The sequence below is a fragment of the Tauraco erythrolophus genome, chromosome 15, assembly GCF_009769465.1.
Source record: "Tauraco erythrolophus isolate bTauEry1 chromosome 15, bTauEry1.pri, whole genome shotgun sequence".
Classification (NCBI taxonomy): Eukaryota; Metazoa; Chordata; class Aves; order Musophagiformes; family Musophagidae; genus Tauraco; species Tauraco erythrolophus.
Genome location: NC_141479.1, coordinates 11,277,642 through 11,297,032, shown reverse-complemented (window position 1 = coordinate 11,297,032; position 19,391 = coordinate 11,277,642). Strand labels below are relative to the sequence as shown.

The 19,391-nt window shown below is 36.0% G+C and overlaps 1 protein-coding gene across 2 annotated transcripts in view; it reads right to left on the bottom strand.

Annotated features, from left to right (window-relative positions):
* Positions 1-2,146: 2,146 nt before the first annotated feature.
* The window catches only part of TDRD12 (tudor domain containing 12), a 29,839-nt gene continuing 12,594 nt past the window's right edge, over positions 2,147-19,391 (bottom strand). For both annotated transcript variants that reach the window (XM_086621015.1, XM_009989626.2), the window contains 18 exons: positions 18,603-18,756; positions 18,262-18,389; positions 16,732-16,923; positions 15,508-15,636; positions 13,552-13,669; positions 12,557-12,690; positions 12,244-12,464; positions 11,402-11,501; positions 9,316-9,503; positions 8,801-9,008; positions 8,193-8,285; positions 7,103-7,272; positions 5,296-5,417; positions 4,205-4,259; positions 2,988-3,104; positions 2,749-2,902; positions 2,594-2,660; positions 2,147-2,232 (listed from right to left, as the gene is read on the bottom strand). In XM_086621015.1, the coding sequence (XP_086477141.1) occupies positions 2,147-2,232; positions 2,594-2,660; positions 2,749-2,902; positions 2,988-3,104; positions 4,205-4,259; positions 5,296-5,417; positions 7,103-7,272; positions 8,193-8,285; positions 8,801-9,008; positions 9,316-9,503; positions 11,402-11,501; positions 12,244-12,464; positions 12,557-12,690; positions 13,552-13,669; positions 15,508-15,636; positions 16,732-16,923; positions 18,262-18,389; positions 18,603-18,756 (2,436 nt within the window). The remainder of the gene's footprint in view (positions 2,233-2,593; positions 2,661-2,748; positions 2,903-2,987; positions 3,105-4,204; positions 4,260-5,295; positions 5,418-7,102; positions 7,273-8,192; positions 8,286-8,800; positions 9,009-9,315; positions 9,504-11,401; positions 11,502-12,243; positions 12,465-12,556; positions 12,691-13,551; positions 13,670-15,507; positions 15,637-16,731; positions 16,924-18,261; positions 18,390-18,602; positions 18,757-19,391) is intronic.

Genomic DNA, 19,391 nt, shown 5'->3' with positions numbered 1-19,391 from the left:
CAGTTACGCTATTGGAACTGTGGTTCCCCTACCCCAGTTGGTAAAACATCATCTGAAACAGAAGAACTATAAGGTTCAGGGAAAGACCAAAGGAACAGAGTACTTCTGCATAAGGAATGACTATCTACGACTATTCTGAAGGCTGAAATAGATACCTGATTGGCGGATGAGGGGAAAAATTACAACAGAGGTTCATAGGCAGAGTCTTGAGTGACAAGAAAACAGGAAAAGCAAGCTATCTGTTCCTATTACATCTTGAGGGTACAGGATTTCAAGCAGACAGAGCAGGGATGGCTTCAAAACATAAGAAAAAAATTCTTCACAAAATATGTTGACTACTAAATTCCTTAGTGCAGGAGAAATGTTAGAAGGTGGCAGAGGTTCCAAAATGCAACTGAACTAATTCAAATAAAAAGTCCACAGAAAATCTCTTCCTCATGAAGACCCTGATCAAAAATCGCTTTAGGACAAAAGAATATTCTTGGAATGTACTGCTACATTTTTCACACTGTCCTTTACAGACTGGCTCTTGGCAGCTGCTAGGAACGTATGGCTAAAACCAGCTTTTGCTTCTACCTCATGTAAGGAATTACAGATAATTTGTCTATTAAATAACTCACTACATTTATATACCATCAGAAAAATCACCCTACATTATATTTAGGTATCAAACAAGTCAAAGAAGAACAAAACACATGTAGGAAAACATCCTGCACCATCACTCCTCTTTTTCAATTAAGGGATTTGACAGTCTTCTGCTCACATCACAACACAGAGCAAGACCAAAACAGTTACACCAGCTATCTCCTTAAGTACTTCTACAACAACTACAGCTGTGCAAGTACCTGTACTCAGGTGAAGGTTTAATTAAACTCAGTTGTAGTCAGGTCCCCAACAGCACTAATTTTTTTAACCATACATTAAGAATTAGAATAGTTTCTGTCACATGGCAGTTTTCAACTGGTATCAGCAATATTCTTAAGTATTCAGAGAAGCAGCTGTATGATATGCCAATACTGGAAAAACTTTAAATGTCAGTGTAAATACATTAATAGTCCTCCTCCCATTCTTGAAGTAAAGGCATCACGGTGTTCCTTGAAATAATAATTGCCAACAAGCAATTATATTCTTCCTAGTCAAGAATACAGCAAAATTTTAGGCTTTTTAAATCTGTGAAGTTAAGTGCCTATACTAAATGACCATATATCTGTGTTGGGGAAACTAATGTGCTTTAAAATCTACAGATGCAAAGAGATCAATACCAGATTCATTAATTATCAATATCTTTTACATTAATATTTCACTGCAAGATATTCTGGATGCACACAAATCTCACAACGAAAAGTTATCTTCCAAAAGATGGTATATTAAAAGGCAAAGCTTTAGGGCTAATCAGACAACATTTTATTGTTCATTTGCAAAGGAGAAAAGAGCTATAGATAAATGAGAGGGAATGAAATAAGAGCATTCATGAAAAGTGAAAACGTCAAACTGAAAACAAATATTGAATCAATCTATCATCACAGTGCTCATTCCACAACAGCTGTACAGAAGCTGGTTACTACGGTGAGCTGCACTGTACAATATTTCATACCAAGTCAACATATTGCCAATCAAGTAGCAAAAATTGCCATTGGAGCTGAGGCATTGCTTCTTGATGCAGAACTGACAAATGTGAGGATTGCCAACAAACCAATACTGTATGGAGATCAGGGATATAGTAGAAACAGTCAGCAGATCATGAGGATTTGTTAAAGTTCAAAAATCACTAACTAAGCTAACACAGCAAATTCACTCAGATAAAATAAACTAGAAGCTCTGTAACTACTAATAAATTCAACTGTCTCACAACCCAAGTTTAATCTTTAGATTTGATTGTTAGAACTGCACACATACGTATGTGCACGTCTTCATTAAAGCCAACAAGTTTAAAGTGAAGGCACTAGAAAACAATGTTCTTCTATGGGTATTTCTTGAGATTTTCAGAGCCCAAAGGTAAGGAGTTTGCTCACTATTTTACTCCTAAAATCAAGGACAGTTCTGCCATGGATGTTTAATTTTATCAATTTTAGTAGAAATACTCATGCGAAAGACTATTTTCAAGCATAATTCTTATCAGAGAAAAAAAAAAAAATCCGTCTCCAAATTACTCATCACTTTCAGTTCCACTGTCTTCCGAGGAGTCAACCAATTCTTCCGTTACTGCAGCAGTGCGATGCAGTTTTTTAGTACCTAGAAGAAACAAAGTGTAACATTTGTAAAGCAAGAAAAAACAAGAGCTTCAGAACAAACATGCAGCAGTATTTAAAAAAACCCAAACAAAACCAAACACCCCCACACTTTAGACTACAAACTAGACCAAAATACGAAAAACTACTTTAAACTGGTTTTTGCCTGTGCTATTCTTATAGAAAAATACCCTGCTGCCTATAATTTGCTAGTAGAGGTCCTCTCATCTGTTGCCAGAGAATTTGAGCAAGCAAGCTAAGTGTCACATATCTGAAATAAATGGGTATTTCACATAAAGCCTATGCAAAAAATGAGGACACTAATCATTTTATGCATTATAAACACCAACTTGTTCATTCCTTACCAACTGGAAAAGGGCTTTTATCTTCAAAATCTTCCCAGTGTTCAAAATCAAATGACACGTGAGGATTCTGCGGACAAAAACATTGTTTGGAATACGCACTAATGTACGATTATGTTCAGAACATTCAATAATTCTCAAATTAGTTTCCACTTCACCTTGGTCTTCAGTAATTTGCACCACGCTCTTTTTTCCTCTTTTGCAAGAACAATAATAGCCTCTTTATCCTTAATCACGTATGTAGATTTTTCTGCAAGTATGTACTGATGCAGCTCCATGTCAGCCAAATAAAGTTTGTCTCCTGAACAAGCACTACATTATAAAAAAGATTAAAAAAATTAAATGCAAACTGACAGTCAAACATTTTGTCTATTATACTTAGGTTTCTTAAACCTACCTGAAAACCACCTTCTCTTTAGAGAACTCACATTTACAGTCAGCTATACTTGCTGCTGTTTTTACCTTCACTGTAACAGTGTCTTCATTTTGAAACCACTTTACTTCTGGATAAAAGCTAAAATAAAGAAAATTGAATTGGATTTTTTCCAGAATAGAAAACAACTGAGTTTTAGACAAGCTGTGCCACACACACAGCCAGAATTTACCCATCAGGTTCCAAACATCAGCATCTCTAGCTGTACTCAACCATAATAATTTGACACTGAATAGCAGTGTCAGGAAAGCACGTGGTAGGACATCAGCCAAGCTTGCTACAAGAGCACTGCAGTCTCAGTCTTTGGAGGAGTACATCTACTAGTTCCAGTGGGGAGACACACTCCATTAACTTTGATATCCAAAGGAAAAGTTACTGCCTCTTTAAGGATGCTATCATAGTCTAATCTTGAAATGTCGAAGGAAAAGCACCAAGACCAACCTTTGAAAGACAAAGTAAACTTTTCAACTGACCATGGACACAAATACCCATTTCTCATCGAGATTTTCAGCTGCGTATTCTACAGCTTTTAAGCCTCCAACTTCCCTCAAATGCTGAAAGGTTTTAACCAGTGTAAAACAAACCCTACTAGCAGATTGCAATATCCGTTCATTCAGGTTACTTCCCTGATCATACTCTCAGTTGTATCCAAATCCTCATTAATTTAACTGCTAAGCCATACCTCAATGTGTATTTTTAAGAACAAAATTGCATTAAGAGGACACACACAAAACTGGTTCATCTCATTAAACACCATACGCACAGACAAAAGGATAGGAGTTACAATTTAGATCTCAGATAGGACAGTCTTTGGTTAAAACGTAATCCAGACAAGTGCAAGTCAGAGCTTACACCCATGGAGCAAGCTGAAAAAGTGTTTTCATTCACTTCCTAGTATTATGGTGTCTAATCAACGATTAATTACGTAATTTCAACAGATAAAGTTAGCTTCCTAGAGTAGCAAGAGATTACTTAAGAGATTCCCAAGACAATGTGTGTATATACAGGTATTATTTAACAGCTCCAGTAATCTCTCGAGCTCAACACTGATGTAACAATACTTCTACCTGTATTACACCTATTTACCCACAAAACAGATAACCTCAGTAAGGATGATTGTCCTGTTTGACCATTCACATTAAAAAACAAGCACGGGAAGAAATCATTCTGAATTTTTGTACCTTTTACATGGATGCAGGGTAGAGTCTTCAGCTTCCTTAGTTTGAGCTACACCATCTAAAAATAAGAAATTCAGAAAGATATTTTATACTTATCTATACTATAGAAACCAGACACTTCCAGAACACCCCAGTACAATCATAAAAATAACTTGCCGGCAATGAAATTACTACTGCAAGACTACATTTGGCATCTATATTGGGTACTTCCTATTCCGAAAGATTTCATAAGAGTTAATAATTCGGCTGAAAACTTTAACTAAAAATAGTATTATGGTTGATATATGAAAATTAAAAAAAACACCAAAAATGCAGTTTTCCAGTCAGGTAAAGTTTTTTCCAGTTTCAAGACATTTATCTGAAACCTGAAACATGTCATTTTAGAAACTGGCTAAGAGTTTCAGGGAGGAAACAAGTAATGTTGATGTTACCATCACAGCTTGAAACATGGCATTACAGTTACTCTATTACACCAGGAAAAAAGCCTTCTGTAAGCGTTCCAGGATCTTATTTGACTTTTGTCTGCTGCAACTTTTAAATCACTCAGCTTCCATTGCTCCAAACTCACGTGCCAGCTGCTGCCAGATCATCCTTTGCCCCCCTCCCATGACTGACACAGCTATGTACTTTTACGCCTCTATTGACTGAATACCACATCCCTGAGCATTAGTATAAAAAAAACAACCACCCATTTTCTACCATCAGGAATCTCAGAAAAAAGATAAACCTCTCAGAGAATGATGCTGCTATTCATTTCATATTTCAACAGATTTCAGCTTCCTTAAACCCAATGGCCTTTGACAGCAAAGTGCCCATCCTCTCTAAAGGAGAGATTTCCTTCTCACACATTCCATTCAGAGCCAAACAATTCTGATTATCTCAAGGACAGAATATTTCCTAAATAGCAATACAGCTATATTAATATGGCTTACTCTCATAGTATCTCCAGGCTGCTAACTATAAGGTATTTGGGGCTTACTATAAACATTAGCTATATGGTGCTACTCTGTGTACTGAGAGAAGTCTGCATTTGGTCAAATGAGTTTTAGGTTGACATTTAAGCACCTAACTTTAATTATTATGAAAAGATTTACCACACGGATGATTCTCAAAAGTAATTTTAGAAGAATTACAGTTTTCAGTGGAATTTTCTTGTATTGACATATTCTGTGGATTGGACGCATTCTCTGGACCAGTTGTATCTTCTTTTACACTTCTGAACACAGAAAAAGACATTTTTGAAAGACAGGATTTTAATATTTTTAATATTTAAAGGATTCCTAATCACAGTTGGGAATCCTTTTGAAGTTAAGTTTCTAATTCTAATATATATTAAAAAATAAAATAAAAAGCACTTCTAGCAAACCTTAAATCTCATCACAGGGTTGCTGAACTTCAGTAGCTCAGTAAGAAGCATTATACAGAAATACAAATTAGGAGAACATTTAAAACTCAGATGGTACCAGCATTTCACTGGAATCATAAAAACCTATTTGCCTTACTGTGCGTGATAGACTTGGATAGGAAAATGATTCTCTTTCACAAAGAATTCCAATAGGTTTGGGGGCTTTTTGGTCATATTTCATTCTGACTGGGAAAAAGTAAAAATTTCAGAATAGTCAAAGTTCTTCACTCATTAGTAGGAGGCTTCTGGCTTTCCAGCCGTACAGCTAGGGGCTTCACTAGCTGGACTCAGGATTCAGGAAACATCGGAACAGAGTCAATCTACTTGAGAGCTCAGAGAAAGGCACAACGACCCTCTGTTCTGCAACAGCCTTGGAAGTCTCTGTGAAAACAGTACTGAGAACACACCGCTTCTGAAACACCAAGTCATCTGTCCAAATGAAAAATACTTTCTTCCATTACTTTCAAACACCTAGAGGTATAAGAGAACTGAAACCCCAAATCCTTTGGTTAAGATTAAACTCTGGTAGTTCTAGAGAGAAATGCAGGAACCTTGATCTAAGATGGAAATGGACTATGGAAAGGGTCAGGCTTCCTCAGCTTTTTGACTAAGTCACAGAAACAATAGCCTTAACTAACTTGTCCAATCCTGAGACAACACATACAGTGCCCATGTTGGTATTCCAGGGACCTTTTTTGTTTATGAAGCAGTATTTACCCTCTAGAAGAAAATATTTGAGATTCCTCTCTTCCTTGTAAATAATAAAAACACTTGGTTGGTCAGACAAAAGCATTTAAATGATATTTTCAATGATGGTTCTCCAAACTGAAGAATAAGTGGCTAAAGAAACTCCTGAACAAGGTGCCACAAAGAGGCCAGAACAAAAAAGCTACTGATGTCTTGCTCACAAGCATTTTAAATCACGGGTCCTAGGATCTAGGACAGACCACAGTGAGATGTGCCCTTCCACCGCATACAGTATTTACTCAGTTCCAAAAGTTTACAAAGCAAGGAAAGAAAAAGTACAGTGCTGTTACTGCAAAAGCCATCATGTAGCCATCCTCATTAAACGTATGGCCCTAATTCTTTTAAAGGAGTCTCCAGCTTGAACTCCGCACTTGTACAAACACCAATAACACGTTCTACTGTACTGAATGCTAATATTTACTGACTGGTAAGCATTCCAAAAAGCCACTGATCATAATAAAAGATAATAGAATTTGTGTGCAGACTCCATAATTTTATTATAAACTTAACTATCTGCATCAAATATTAGTTTAACATTTTCTAGAATTCGTATTTTTCTTTCCATGACGGTTATGTGGCTAAAGAACAGTTAAAGGAAAGCAAACATATCACAAACACTATTGTCTCTGTGTTTACATGAAAACCACATTCAGTAACATTAATCATTAAAATATCCAGTTAAAATCAAATAATAGACTTTTTTTCTTAGTGAAGTATACACTGGAAAAAAATAATCTGTAAACACTTACAAAGGCTCCAAGTTCTTTGCACGATGTAATACTCTCGTGTGACCACACAGCTTCTGAAGTTGTGTTAGATGTTCTGGATTATCAGTTCCCAGCCCCGTCGACAAAATCTCAGATCGAACGTTGTATTCGTTGATCGATACCTTCAAATCTGCAAGCCTGGCAACCCGGATCTTGAATTACAAAACATACTAAATTGAAACCATAGTTCATAAATGGTCTCTCTCCAACTCTAAGCTGTTCTTTAAGCAAAACTTGAAAGATACTCATTTATACCTGTAAGCAATTAGTTTTTTCTTGATTGTCAAATAGGAACCTACCCATGTTCAATTGCTTTCAAAGTATCACCATCTTTTTCATTGTGATAACAGTTCAAGTAACTAGTAACTAGTCTCATCTAACAGAACCAAGATGGCAATGCAGTAATTAATCCTAGCCCTGATTACACAGATTGGAGCCAAAATACACATCACATAGTTAGAATAACTTCTAGACTCAAATAACAATAAAATTGCTGCGAGGGCATGATGAGAAAAACCCTAAACAAAAACAAAAGCATAGAAATCCGAACGTCCTGGTTTAACTCAGATGGCCACTAAACACCACACAGCTGTTTGCTCTCCCTCCCCTATCCGTGGGGGATGAGGAAGAGAATTAAAGAGGAAAAGGGAGGAAGACTCATGGGTTGAGATAAGAACAATTTGTCCTGGTTTAACTCAGATGGCCACTAAAAATTCAACTCAGAGAATCAATAATTAAAGAATTTCATCACATGCCTGAGGTTACTGCAATGAGAAGATGTAAAAAAACCCAACATAGCTTAATATCAGAAAGGTCAGAATCACATCTAGAGCTAGCTGCCCAGGACCCTGTCCCGATGCTTCTGAGTATCTCCAAGGATGGAGACTCTACAACCTCTGAGCAACCTGTTCCAGTGCTCAGAAATCATCACAGTAAATTAACCAATGATATTATGGGAATACCACATAGAATAAAATTAAAATAGGAACAGACAGAAGAACAGAGAAGAACGGGTGCTCTTGTTATAAAGATTAGATACAAATATTTTACAATGCTACAATTCTATACCTACCATTGGGTCAATCCAAGCAGTATTTCCCAAAGCATGTACTATTTTTGCTTCATGCAGTTTTCCTTTAATTTTGTAATGAATATACTCAGTTACCTAGGAAAAACAAATTTGAGATGTATAAAATAACTGTAAAGTTATGTTGATAATTATAATGCAATAATCTTCTGAGCTTAACAATGAAAAGGGTATTCAATAAATAAAAAGTTTTGAGTAAACTGGTGAAATACTCTAACTTTACTGTAGGTTAAAATAGTACTAGCCTTTAAGGAAAGAGCTTCCTTAATGGAAGAATACTCAAGCACAGGCTGATTTACAGAGGCTCCCCTTCCCCTGTTACTCCCCACAGATTCAAAAGCAGCAATAACTTGTTCTGGAAGAAGCCATTTAAATAATAGGGAAGACAATCCGATAAACTTCACTTTATTATTTTGCAGGAAAATGAACAGTAAAACTGACTTCTTAGAATCTGGTCCAATAGCAGATATTTATTGGTAATATTAACAAGCGATTAAACTTGAAAACTTAGTTTGCATTTTACAATTGTTTTCTTGTAGAAAATAACACAGAGAAATTAAAGGAAATACTGTTAAAAACGTGATAAATATTACCTTCGGGTTCCATTCAATTTCATTATCAATGGGTTTCACTCTACAAACTACAAATTCCACAGCCTGAGGTGGCAGATGCTGAAACCTTGCAGGTAAGTCAAGCAGCTGATGGCTCTGAACTTGACCTGTCCTGCCTTCATCTATGTATTTAATTCTGACACTAAAGAACAACTTCTCTTCCTTTGGAGAAATCTCTACCACCTGAACCCTTCAGACAGTAGGGAAGAAAACACAGAATTATTATTCAAATAATCAGTTTTAAAAACTTTTTAATCTACTCTTGTTTAAAAAAAGGTATTTTCATAGCAAAATATCTGTGTGCGCAAGCATGGGTAGTCATTCTGTTTTCCATTCAGTAACTTAAAGAGTATATGATGGCTTTTTAAAGAATTATTTGAATAGCAGTGATTTTTTGCTGGTTTTGAGGGTGGGTTGACTTTTTTTAAACTAAACTGAAAGTTTTAAAGTACTTTGGATAAAAAAATACACATGAATAATTAAAAAAACATTTTTACCTGTGAAAAAGCATTTTCTCACATAATCCATAAACCGCTAGCTTTTCCACATTTTTAACACAGATTTTATTACTAGGTTTCTTAAAATACTCATTAATTTCTTCAGCAAGAATTGTATATGGGTCCTTTTCTTTATCTACTATTCGACCAAAGTAGTTTGTTGCATTTACAATGTGGAGAGGCAGAATCTGAAAGAGTAAAACACATTAGAAGAAAGGAGGACTGGATGATGTCACCTACCTCTTTCCGGCCCAAACAGGTGACAGAGATGCTACTGCATACAGACATTCCAGAAGATTATGAGTGCAGTCACTAGTGGACAGGAATTTATAGAGCAAGAATTGTTAAGCCTCAGTTGGTGGTATTCTGCTTAAATGAACACCAGTGAACTATACTACTACCTGTCGAACTACTAACTGCTACGGCATTTCACGCTATTCAAGCTTAATTCCAAGAGTTCTCCAACCTTACAGTGAGTTTTAGAAAAACTAACTGAGGAAGCACTCTTTTTGCACTGAAATCACATAAATGAAAAACTATGAATATACCACTATCAACACCAACGCATAAAATCCTGGGTGCATTCCAACCAAAGGGTCACACCAGGCAGAAGTACTGAGATACAGCTGGGTGTGAGAGGTCAGACAAGATAGCCAGAGGACCTGAAAGGTAATTTCCACTTAATAAAAATCCTAAAAAATGCAACTTGAGGAAACATTATACTGTGTTCCAAACAAAAAAGGAAGTGAATACTCTAAGTTATAACTGATTTGTAAGACAAACACTCAGGCTTTGCAGTGAGCAGGAGAATTAGACGAGGAAAAGAAGAGGCCATGACTGCTGTCTGGAGTGCGCCACAGGTAAGTGCAAGTTTTTAAAAGGAATGTCATGAAATTTGCCCCAGTCTCGGGGACTAAAACTAGATACATGTAGGTTGTCAAGAGTTTGAACTCACATCTACCAACAGAAGCTTATTTATTAGGCAGAAATGGAGTGATACCTAAGAATCCACCCAGTTCTCCTTATTTTCTACTCTCAACAACCTATGATTTTTGGAAATGGATAACACACATGAACAGCATGACCTGAAGGCATCTGAATTCTACAAAAGACAAGAGAGGAAGAACATGGAAGCAGCTCGTCCAGACAGAAGGCACCCAGCACTTTAGACCCAAGTGCTAACTCTGGAAGGAAGCACCAATGTCTACACACTTGCTCTCAGCAATCATCACCCAACAAAGAAACGAGACAGATTGAATAATACTGCTGTACAGGAAGACACTGCAGTATAGAAATGACTGAAAAGCCAGGTGAAGGGAGCTGGAGATGCAAACTGTTACTGGGATGTGAAGAGCCACCATAGCAAAGTCAACTCAATAACCATGAAGGTTTAATAACTGTGAAACTAATTTTTTTCCTTTTTTTTTTTAAAAAAAGCCCAATTAGAACACCACTATCAAAATTGTTTGCAAAAAGCATTGATATCTTTGCAGGAAATAACTGTTCCATCTAGAAGATAAAGGAGGAGCTGTATCCCATTTTCTATGGATACAGAAAATGAAAATACTAGCTTCAAGCGACAAGGCCAGAATACGCACATTTTTCAGCAAGTTTGCACAAACATGTCAGCTGAAAAAATCCTCACTTCCAGCAAAACATACATCATCTTCCACTTCAACTTCTCTTCACTCCAAAAGATTAATTTGTGTTTCCTCTACAATAAATAACTCAAGTTTATAGGAACTCTTAACTGTTACTAATTTTGGTATATCATCTCAATTTATAGACAGAAGAAAAAAGAATATAAGCCCTCTTCCCACAGAATGACAATCTTCAATGCAGAAGAAAATCTGAAGTAAACTCAGAATCACCTGCAAAACAGTTTCAATTCAAGCTAAAGGATTAAGGGAAAATCTGGCACCCTTATTTATGCAAGGGAGAGAGGAAAAAAATAGCAAATATCCAAGAGAAATAGTATACATACTACAGTAATATTAATGTAATACGAAAAAATAAGTAAAATGCTAAGTAGCTATATAAGACCCGTCTTGTTGGTACCCAAAAAACAAGGAAAATACTAACTTACTGTCACACATCCACGCGTTACTGTAATTTTATCTGGTATATTCTGGGGCACGTCTATTTGTAAAATAATTTGATGACGATCTGGACACATTGTTCTATTCCTGTGTATTAAAAAACAGTTTTAGAAAAAGTGCCCTTTGTTTCCAGTTGTAAACTATTTTGATGTGACTTGAAACAGCTTTCAACACTAAAATTGCATCAGCCCTCAATATTCAATTTCTGTCTCAAATAACACCGATGACACTGAGGATTAGACAGAAACAGTCAAAAAGCTCTTGGTGGAAAAGTTTGTACAACAAAACAAAAACCATCAGAAAACTTGTTTCAGAGTAAAACAAACACTAACATTGAATTTTCTCTTACTTGCAACAACAGTTTTCTACACTAGAAGTCACTGAGAACACTTCAGCTTCCTCCTTCAGGCACTACTTACAATCCAGTTACACACAGCTGAGAGAAGTCATCATCTACTTACCCGCTCTGGAGGCACAGGAGACAGAGGAGAGAGTAAAACACAAACCTGGTGCACTTATGGTTAGAATACTAATCAAAACAATGGCTCAAAGTACCCTCGAGTACATCTAGCCAGGAGTTACAATGAGTTATGCTATTATGTCAGACTATATATGACTGGTCTCCACAACAACATGATTATTTTTGTTTTCATAAAAGTACCTAGGAAGAGTGAAACAGATGCAACAGTGAACAGAAAATAAGAAATCATGAGCAAAACCTCATTTGAATAAGAGTATCCAACAGGAAAATTAATCAAGGAAGTAGCAGCAGCCATCTTTCAGGGCATACAATGCCTTCCTGAGTCAAGAAAACCTGGTATTTCCTTACTTGCAAATCCCAAATGTTTTAAGATAAGTACACAATGGCCTTGAAAATTTCTTATCTTCTTCAGCTTCTAGCATCTTGGTGGTAAAATCATGCAGTTCTGGTGGAATTTCAGCTTCTGCGTGCTGCAAATAGCGCAGGATCCCAAGTGCATCACACGCACTGTTTTCTGTTAGCAGAATGACTGACTTGGCATTTGTATACTCCTGATCTACAGAAGAATCCTAAAAAAAACCAAAGTTTTTTTTAAAAGCTTTCATGTATCAACCACTTAATAATCAAATGCAATATTAACCTGTTAAAGATTTACTCAAACCTTGCTCACATTACAGAAGTTGTTGGACATGCTGTGTAGTCGTTGACCAAAGATTCTTGCAGAAGGAAAACTGAAATGTATCACGCATGTTGCATCTGTAATTCCCAAAGACTGCAGGCAGTCATCTGTTAAAACTAAGCACGTTTTATACACACACATAAGATAACTGCAATACTTCAGGCACGTCAAGTATTACATCACATTAGCAATGGCTGTTTACTTCTCCCCATCCATTCACTTAAAAACTAAGAAAAAGGTCTTTTCCCCATACACTTGCATAAGGCATTTTATCATTCTATGATTTTATTTCTTCAGTCAACACACTTCATAAGCATATGGCAGAGTTTCATGTTAGTCTCTAATAATCTAGCATAATTCTACATCTCATATCAGTATCACAGAAAAAATAGAATTGCCCACAGCTAAGTACTTCACAAGAGCAAGACAGAAAACACGTGAACTAATGTAGAAATGCTAACGCCTTTGTATGAACCTACAAAACAGATGTGATTAAGTCATCTTCTCGCTTTTGATGTACAAAATGGAAAAAGTTAATTTTGAAACCAGGTAAGAGTCTTTGCTACTGCAAACAACTAGAAAAATAAAACTCTACCAGAACATATGGGAAGTTTTCAGAGTTCCTAAATTATTTCAAACTGAAAATATTCTCTGCAGTAGGAAATAATTGTTAAGTCATGGAAATCCTTTGAAAGTACTAGTAGTTCCTTTAACTAATGCATCAAAAAAGAACTCCTTTACGTTCCTTCTAGTAAGTAAAGTTTTCCCTCGCAGCAGTTAACCCTGGAACCCAGAAACAACAACAAAAAAAGGAAAAAAATACTAGCTGTAGCACTAATAAGTAAAGGGATAACCAGAAAGAATTCATCAGGAACTGACCCTGTGGAAGTGATGAGATAACCTAGTGTAAGCATTTAGTGAAAACCATGAGTCACCATGAAAATATAATCTCAACTAGACAAAAACAAAATACTCACCTAATACAACATGAGAGCCAGAACTATACCTTTTTATCCACTGCTCTAAGATATGCTTGAAATTAGACTCACTCTCTTTATGTATTTTCAAGGAAAATATTGAGTTGCTCTTCAGTGCCTGGATGACAAAGCAAGAAGTTACACATTCTTCCAATACAGCAGTAACTGCTCTAACAAACTCTAGTAACAGCATATCTTCTTACTATCTAGCACACTTTAGCTACTGGAAAGAGAGCCGAGGGAAACAGTTAATGAAATTTAGGTTGCTTATATAAAAAAAAGAAAATCAAGATTACTGAGATTAAATTTACTAATTTCCTGTATAAGAAAAAAAACCTAAAACCCCAGCTTCATATGGATTCATACATTAAATAGACGTTTAAGAAAGTACAAGTTTCATTTGAAACTTTTCCCACTGTTGAGGTGTCCTCTCTATTCTAAGTTGATTCTATCATCTAACAACATGCAGGTTCATGTTTCGGTCTCTCAGAAAAAGCACTAAAAACCCCTCACTGAGCTGCCCAAACTTAACCTGCATGAATGTAGTATTCTCGAAAGGCTTGGCATATTTGTCAAGTTCAAGATTCACAAGTTAATCACCACAAAAGCCTCAGATATTTGAAAAACTGGCATGTATAATGAATCAACACTTAAAATATTTCTGTAGACCATTTAAGATATCTGTAAGTTGGTGTACACAAAGATTGCTACAAACAGCTTCAATACTTCTCTACCATCAATAAACATCCTTCCTTTAAGTGGTGGTGGGGTCGGTTTTGATATGATGAAGAATTTTGTCCTCAAATATTCAAGGAAAACTTGTTAGTCATGAGACAAAACCAGATTGCTTCCATTAACAATCACTGAAGAATAAACATTTCAGATACACTGATGTTCACATGAGAAGAATCCTTTAAATATCTTTTAAATCCTTTAAAGATCTACCGCAGCTTCTGAAAGGGAATACAGTCCGATGTTCCAGGACTGACATATCTCTTCCTATGACATTTGAACAATCCAGTCACATACCGTTTTGCTATCCCATCCTTGAAGCTATCACTAAAGATTTTAATTCTAATATCCTCATAGTTTGCCTCCTTTAGCAATATAATCCCCCATCATCTGCATCACCCTATCCAGGCTGAACAGAACTGCTTCCCAGGCAAATCAGATTGCACTCCTCTTACTTCGCACTGTCGGAGGATCAGTGAAGAGACAATGAAAGTAGAGAGAGATTTTTCTATTGCTGCCTTGTTATAGGTACGCATCGCCGTAATATCTGAACAACAAACTATTGTAGGAAAACTCCTCCTTAGTCTTTACCACTGAAATGCTGAGCATACAATCTCATAAAAAAAGGTGTAGAACTGGAGCATGTTCTATTGCAGAATGTTTTGAAGCAGTTTTATACCAGTTTTTAAGAAAATACATATTAAGCACATTATCTTTCCTCTGTGCCCTGTGACTTGGAGCTTAACTAAATTCTGGTAGACTTTCACAGGATGACAGAAAACGTTTCTTTCAATCAGAGAAAAAGCATTCCACCATTTCAGCTAATCCAGAGTAGAAAACAACATAAGAGAACTTCTTAACTCAGTAGCTTAAGTCTTTTCACCCCATACTACTCCTGGAAATAATAATAAGTAAAATTAGAAAAAAAAAAAAAGACATGATTTTTACTGAAAAAAAAGCCAGTTTGAGTCAACTCAAAGTTCCAACCTGATAGACAGAATGCAATTAAGAATATAGTAATGAATGTATTCTATGCCAGACGTTCCTGTCAGTTAGGCTTTCTTCTAGCTGGGAGAAGAGTGGCTTAGGCTATGTTTAGCAGAAATAATTAACTTCCAAATTCACACTCGTTCTTTATTCTCAGAAGCCAAGATATTTTCGTTTGTCTTACCTTAATCAAAAAAACCAAAACACTTTCCTATTTAAATTTAAATACTATCTTACCTCATGAACCATTTCTGCTTCGTTTACTGAATTAGTAAATACCAGCACCTTCTGAAGATTATTGCGGGTAAAATCCAGTATTTTGAGTAACACAGCAGTTCTCTCACTGTTTGTGCAAAGATGCACAACCTAGAAGGAGATACAAAACAGAGGGCTGATAATTCATGTAATCTATATATATTTTACTATGTAATTCTTCTTTTTAATAAGCACACTAAGCATTGTTACATAATACCAAAGAGAATTCAGTAAACGGTAGTTCCAGTAAGGGGTAAGTTTTCTGTTAAACTCATGGAAGATACAACTCTCACAAAAGGTGTGCATTCAGGACAGCTTCCAGAAGCATAAGTAAAATCCAATACATAACTGAAATCTCATGCTAAGATTTTTAATTTATTTAATTTTAGATGACTTATCTAAGTTTCACAGTTGGCAATACCATTAAAAAAAGCTTCACGCTCCAAAAGCGTGAAGCACCACCTGAAATACTCTCAACTAAAGCATCAGAACACTGACATTTTCAATCCTGCCAAACCATTAGACTTGTCATGAAAAGTGGTGCTTTTTCAGTTTTGTGACACGCTCAGAATGCCTAGTCTTAGTGATTTCCCAACATTCTCAAACCCCAAATTATGACAGTTTGAGAGACAGAATAATTAAAATCACACAACATTTTGTATTATTCTCAAGGGCTATACCATATTTGATTTCCAGTCAATGAGAAGACACTTAAGAACATGAAATAACTTTCTGGAAATTTTTGGTCAAACTAAGATCTGTATTGTGTGGCACACAGAAGTAAACCAAGTATTTTACTAGCTCTGTCTTGGGAAAACTTACCTTGTAGTTCTGTCACTCATCATTAGCAGTTGCAAAACCACTCTGATAAAATTCTGGTCACAAACTATACCATTTGCAAATGCTTCACATAAAATTCAGATTCATCTGCACTAACAATGAAATACTCGAAGGATGATTTTCACCTCAGTCCTACTAAGTAAGGTAAAAAGACCTTCAGCTCATTCAGTGATTAACTCTCACAGAACTTCTAAGAGTCACCTCAGTTCATACATGGGAGGTGTACCTGAATAGTCTGAGTTAGGACTGCAGCATAACCCACTTAAAACAAACAGGGTTTAAAATAAGCCAGGTATACTGACCTTGAACAGTACAAAGCGCAAAATATCTTAGTAAAGATTAGTGACATCATCCCCAAATTTTTACCTGTTGCACATTTCCATAGATGGAAGCTTCTTCCATAGCTGTTATCACAACGTAAGGATCCTTCATGTACTCCTTTATCAAGTATGCTATATGTTTATTCCAACGAGTTCCAACAGCAATAATCTGATGCGGTGAATACTCCCGCTTTTCAGTAATAATGGCTTTCTTGTAATAATCCAATATAGTCAAAACCTACAAAGAAAAAAAGGTTTTTTCTACCTTCTTGTCAGTAAGGTACGTAACAGCAATGAAAAGTACACTGTTTCAGCACATTGTTTTTCCCAGTCATAAAACCACCACCACAGCAAATACAAATTCCACATCCTAAAACAAGGCGTCTGGTTTGCGCACTTTCAGCCTTGAAACGTGAAGGAATGCTGAAGAAAGAAGAAAGTGACAGAATAGCACGAATGAATGGCATGTGCACACACATGGGATCATAATGCGGGATTCTGCCCTGAGAAAATGGAAATCTCAGGAAAAGGATCTGTTCAAGTCTGAAAAAAAATAAGTCTATGCAAAAGCAGATCTAAGCAGTCAGAGGCAGTCAGCAAAAACTAGGAGGTAAGCAGAAGATAAGCCCAACCTGCTGATACAGTAATCTGCAAAAAAAGAGATGCCATAAAATAATTCATAAAAAAATAAAAATCACTAAGACAGAATGAATATATTTCTGATGACATCACCTTACATGAGTGGAATGTAAGTGGAATGTCATTGTGGAATGACATCAGGTTGTCTGGCAAAGCACTATCATACTGAGAAGCATTCTATGGCTCTGGCACAATCAGAATCAGAGATACTAAGAGATTCTCTCTTAAGAGACTGATTAATTCTAGGACATCTCTCTCAATCTGGCACTGAACTTACCCATAGCAGCAATATTTTTAACAATATAACATTTCTGTAACACAATGCTTTATAAGAGCTCCAGTAGTCCAAACATTATCAAATGATCACTTCCATCTAAAAGAGTATCTTTTTTCAAATTCAAGACTGACACTTTTGAGAAGTTGAGAAGATCCTACAAAAATTGCAGATAAATGCACAGTATTTTACAAACCACTTTTCTCACATTCTTCACATGGTATACATGCACTCTGTCTCAAGTACTACAGGAACACAACAGGAAGAATAGTTTGAACAAAAAGAAGGAACGTCCCACTAGGTAAGAATGGCATTTCAACTAATTTATGACTTTGAGATTTGCTGCTACAAAGGTACATTTAACAGTGTCACATATAGCAAACTGGGCAATCTATCTTCATTAAGATGTTTCTCTAGCTTTTCACAGTTAAAAACATGGCCCTTTAGTCTTATCGCCAAGTTTTAAAACAGGCAGCATTAGTAAGTTAATGATTAAAGAAAACAAACTATGACAGTGACAAAAAGGTATGTATTTTTTGCATACCAATGAAATAATATGCTGTAACACTAACAGGTGGGTTTTTTTTCAGTACACACCACTGTTTCCAAGACACGTGCACAACTGGAACAGTATTTTACCATTTGAAAGTATAAGCCATTTACCTGTTGAGTAGCCTCAGAGAACAGTATCTCAACCTCGTCAAGAACAAGATGGCAAAGTCTATAAAATAACAAACTGTGATGTTCAAACAGTCTCAGCAGGCTATATGGTGTAGTCACAACTACTTCACCTACAAGTAGGAAGAAAAGACTGTTAACTTACACCTTGCAAGAATATTAATAAGACAGTTTTCTTTAAAAAGGGCACGTTTGTATTACAGATGTATCATCTTGAAGTTGGAGGTTTTGAGGGTTTTTTTTTGTTGTTTTGGGTGTATGTTTTGTTGTTTGGTTTTTTTTTGTGAGATTTCAAGCATAATTAAGAAGATAAAAAGTTTTCTTACATCCTTGGATTTTCATGCTTCCAGCTTCTCCTTTGTTCTGCCCAAGTATTATCAACATTGGATGAAGCTGTCTGGAGCATCTCCTGTATGTTTTCAGTAGGTCAAAAACAAGCTGCGCCTTCTTCCACCCAGGACATACAATAAGCGCTAGTGGCTACATACATATGTACAAAATTTTACACCACAGCATTAGACATTATATTATATTAGACACCATAGCATTAGAGTTCAAAATCTTAACAATTGTACTACTTCAGCATTTTGGGCAAAAACAAAATCTGCAAAGGCCTTTAAGCACTTCAAAACCAAAGCTTTTAGTACTATATCACCTCCTGAATGTACACGTTACAGATCCAAGGAACCATATACCAGGTTACCTGGAGACAAAAAGAAGGATGCATGCAGCAACATACAGTAAAAGGTCCAAAAATTTAACAGAAGCAGGACATGTTGTCTTACTTAGGGTTGTACTAGGCAACTTCCAGAGGTCCTTTACAACTTCAGTAATTGTATGTTTCTGTGATTCAATACAAGTCAGAAAACGAATCACAATATTTAAAACAGCTAACACAAATTTTAATCTCATGACTAAATAATATCCCCTTAAAAACAAACCTTCATCAAGTATCAAAGTGATATGATATGAACCATTTGTTAGATATTACTTGATAAATAAGTTTTAGACTCCCACATTCACGCAGTCCATCTCCATAACTCTCTAAGCAGAGGGCTTACATAAACTGACAAACGCTAAAATCACGCTAAACGTACACATTCTAAACATCCACT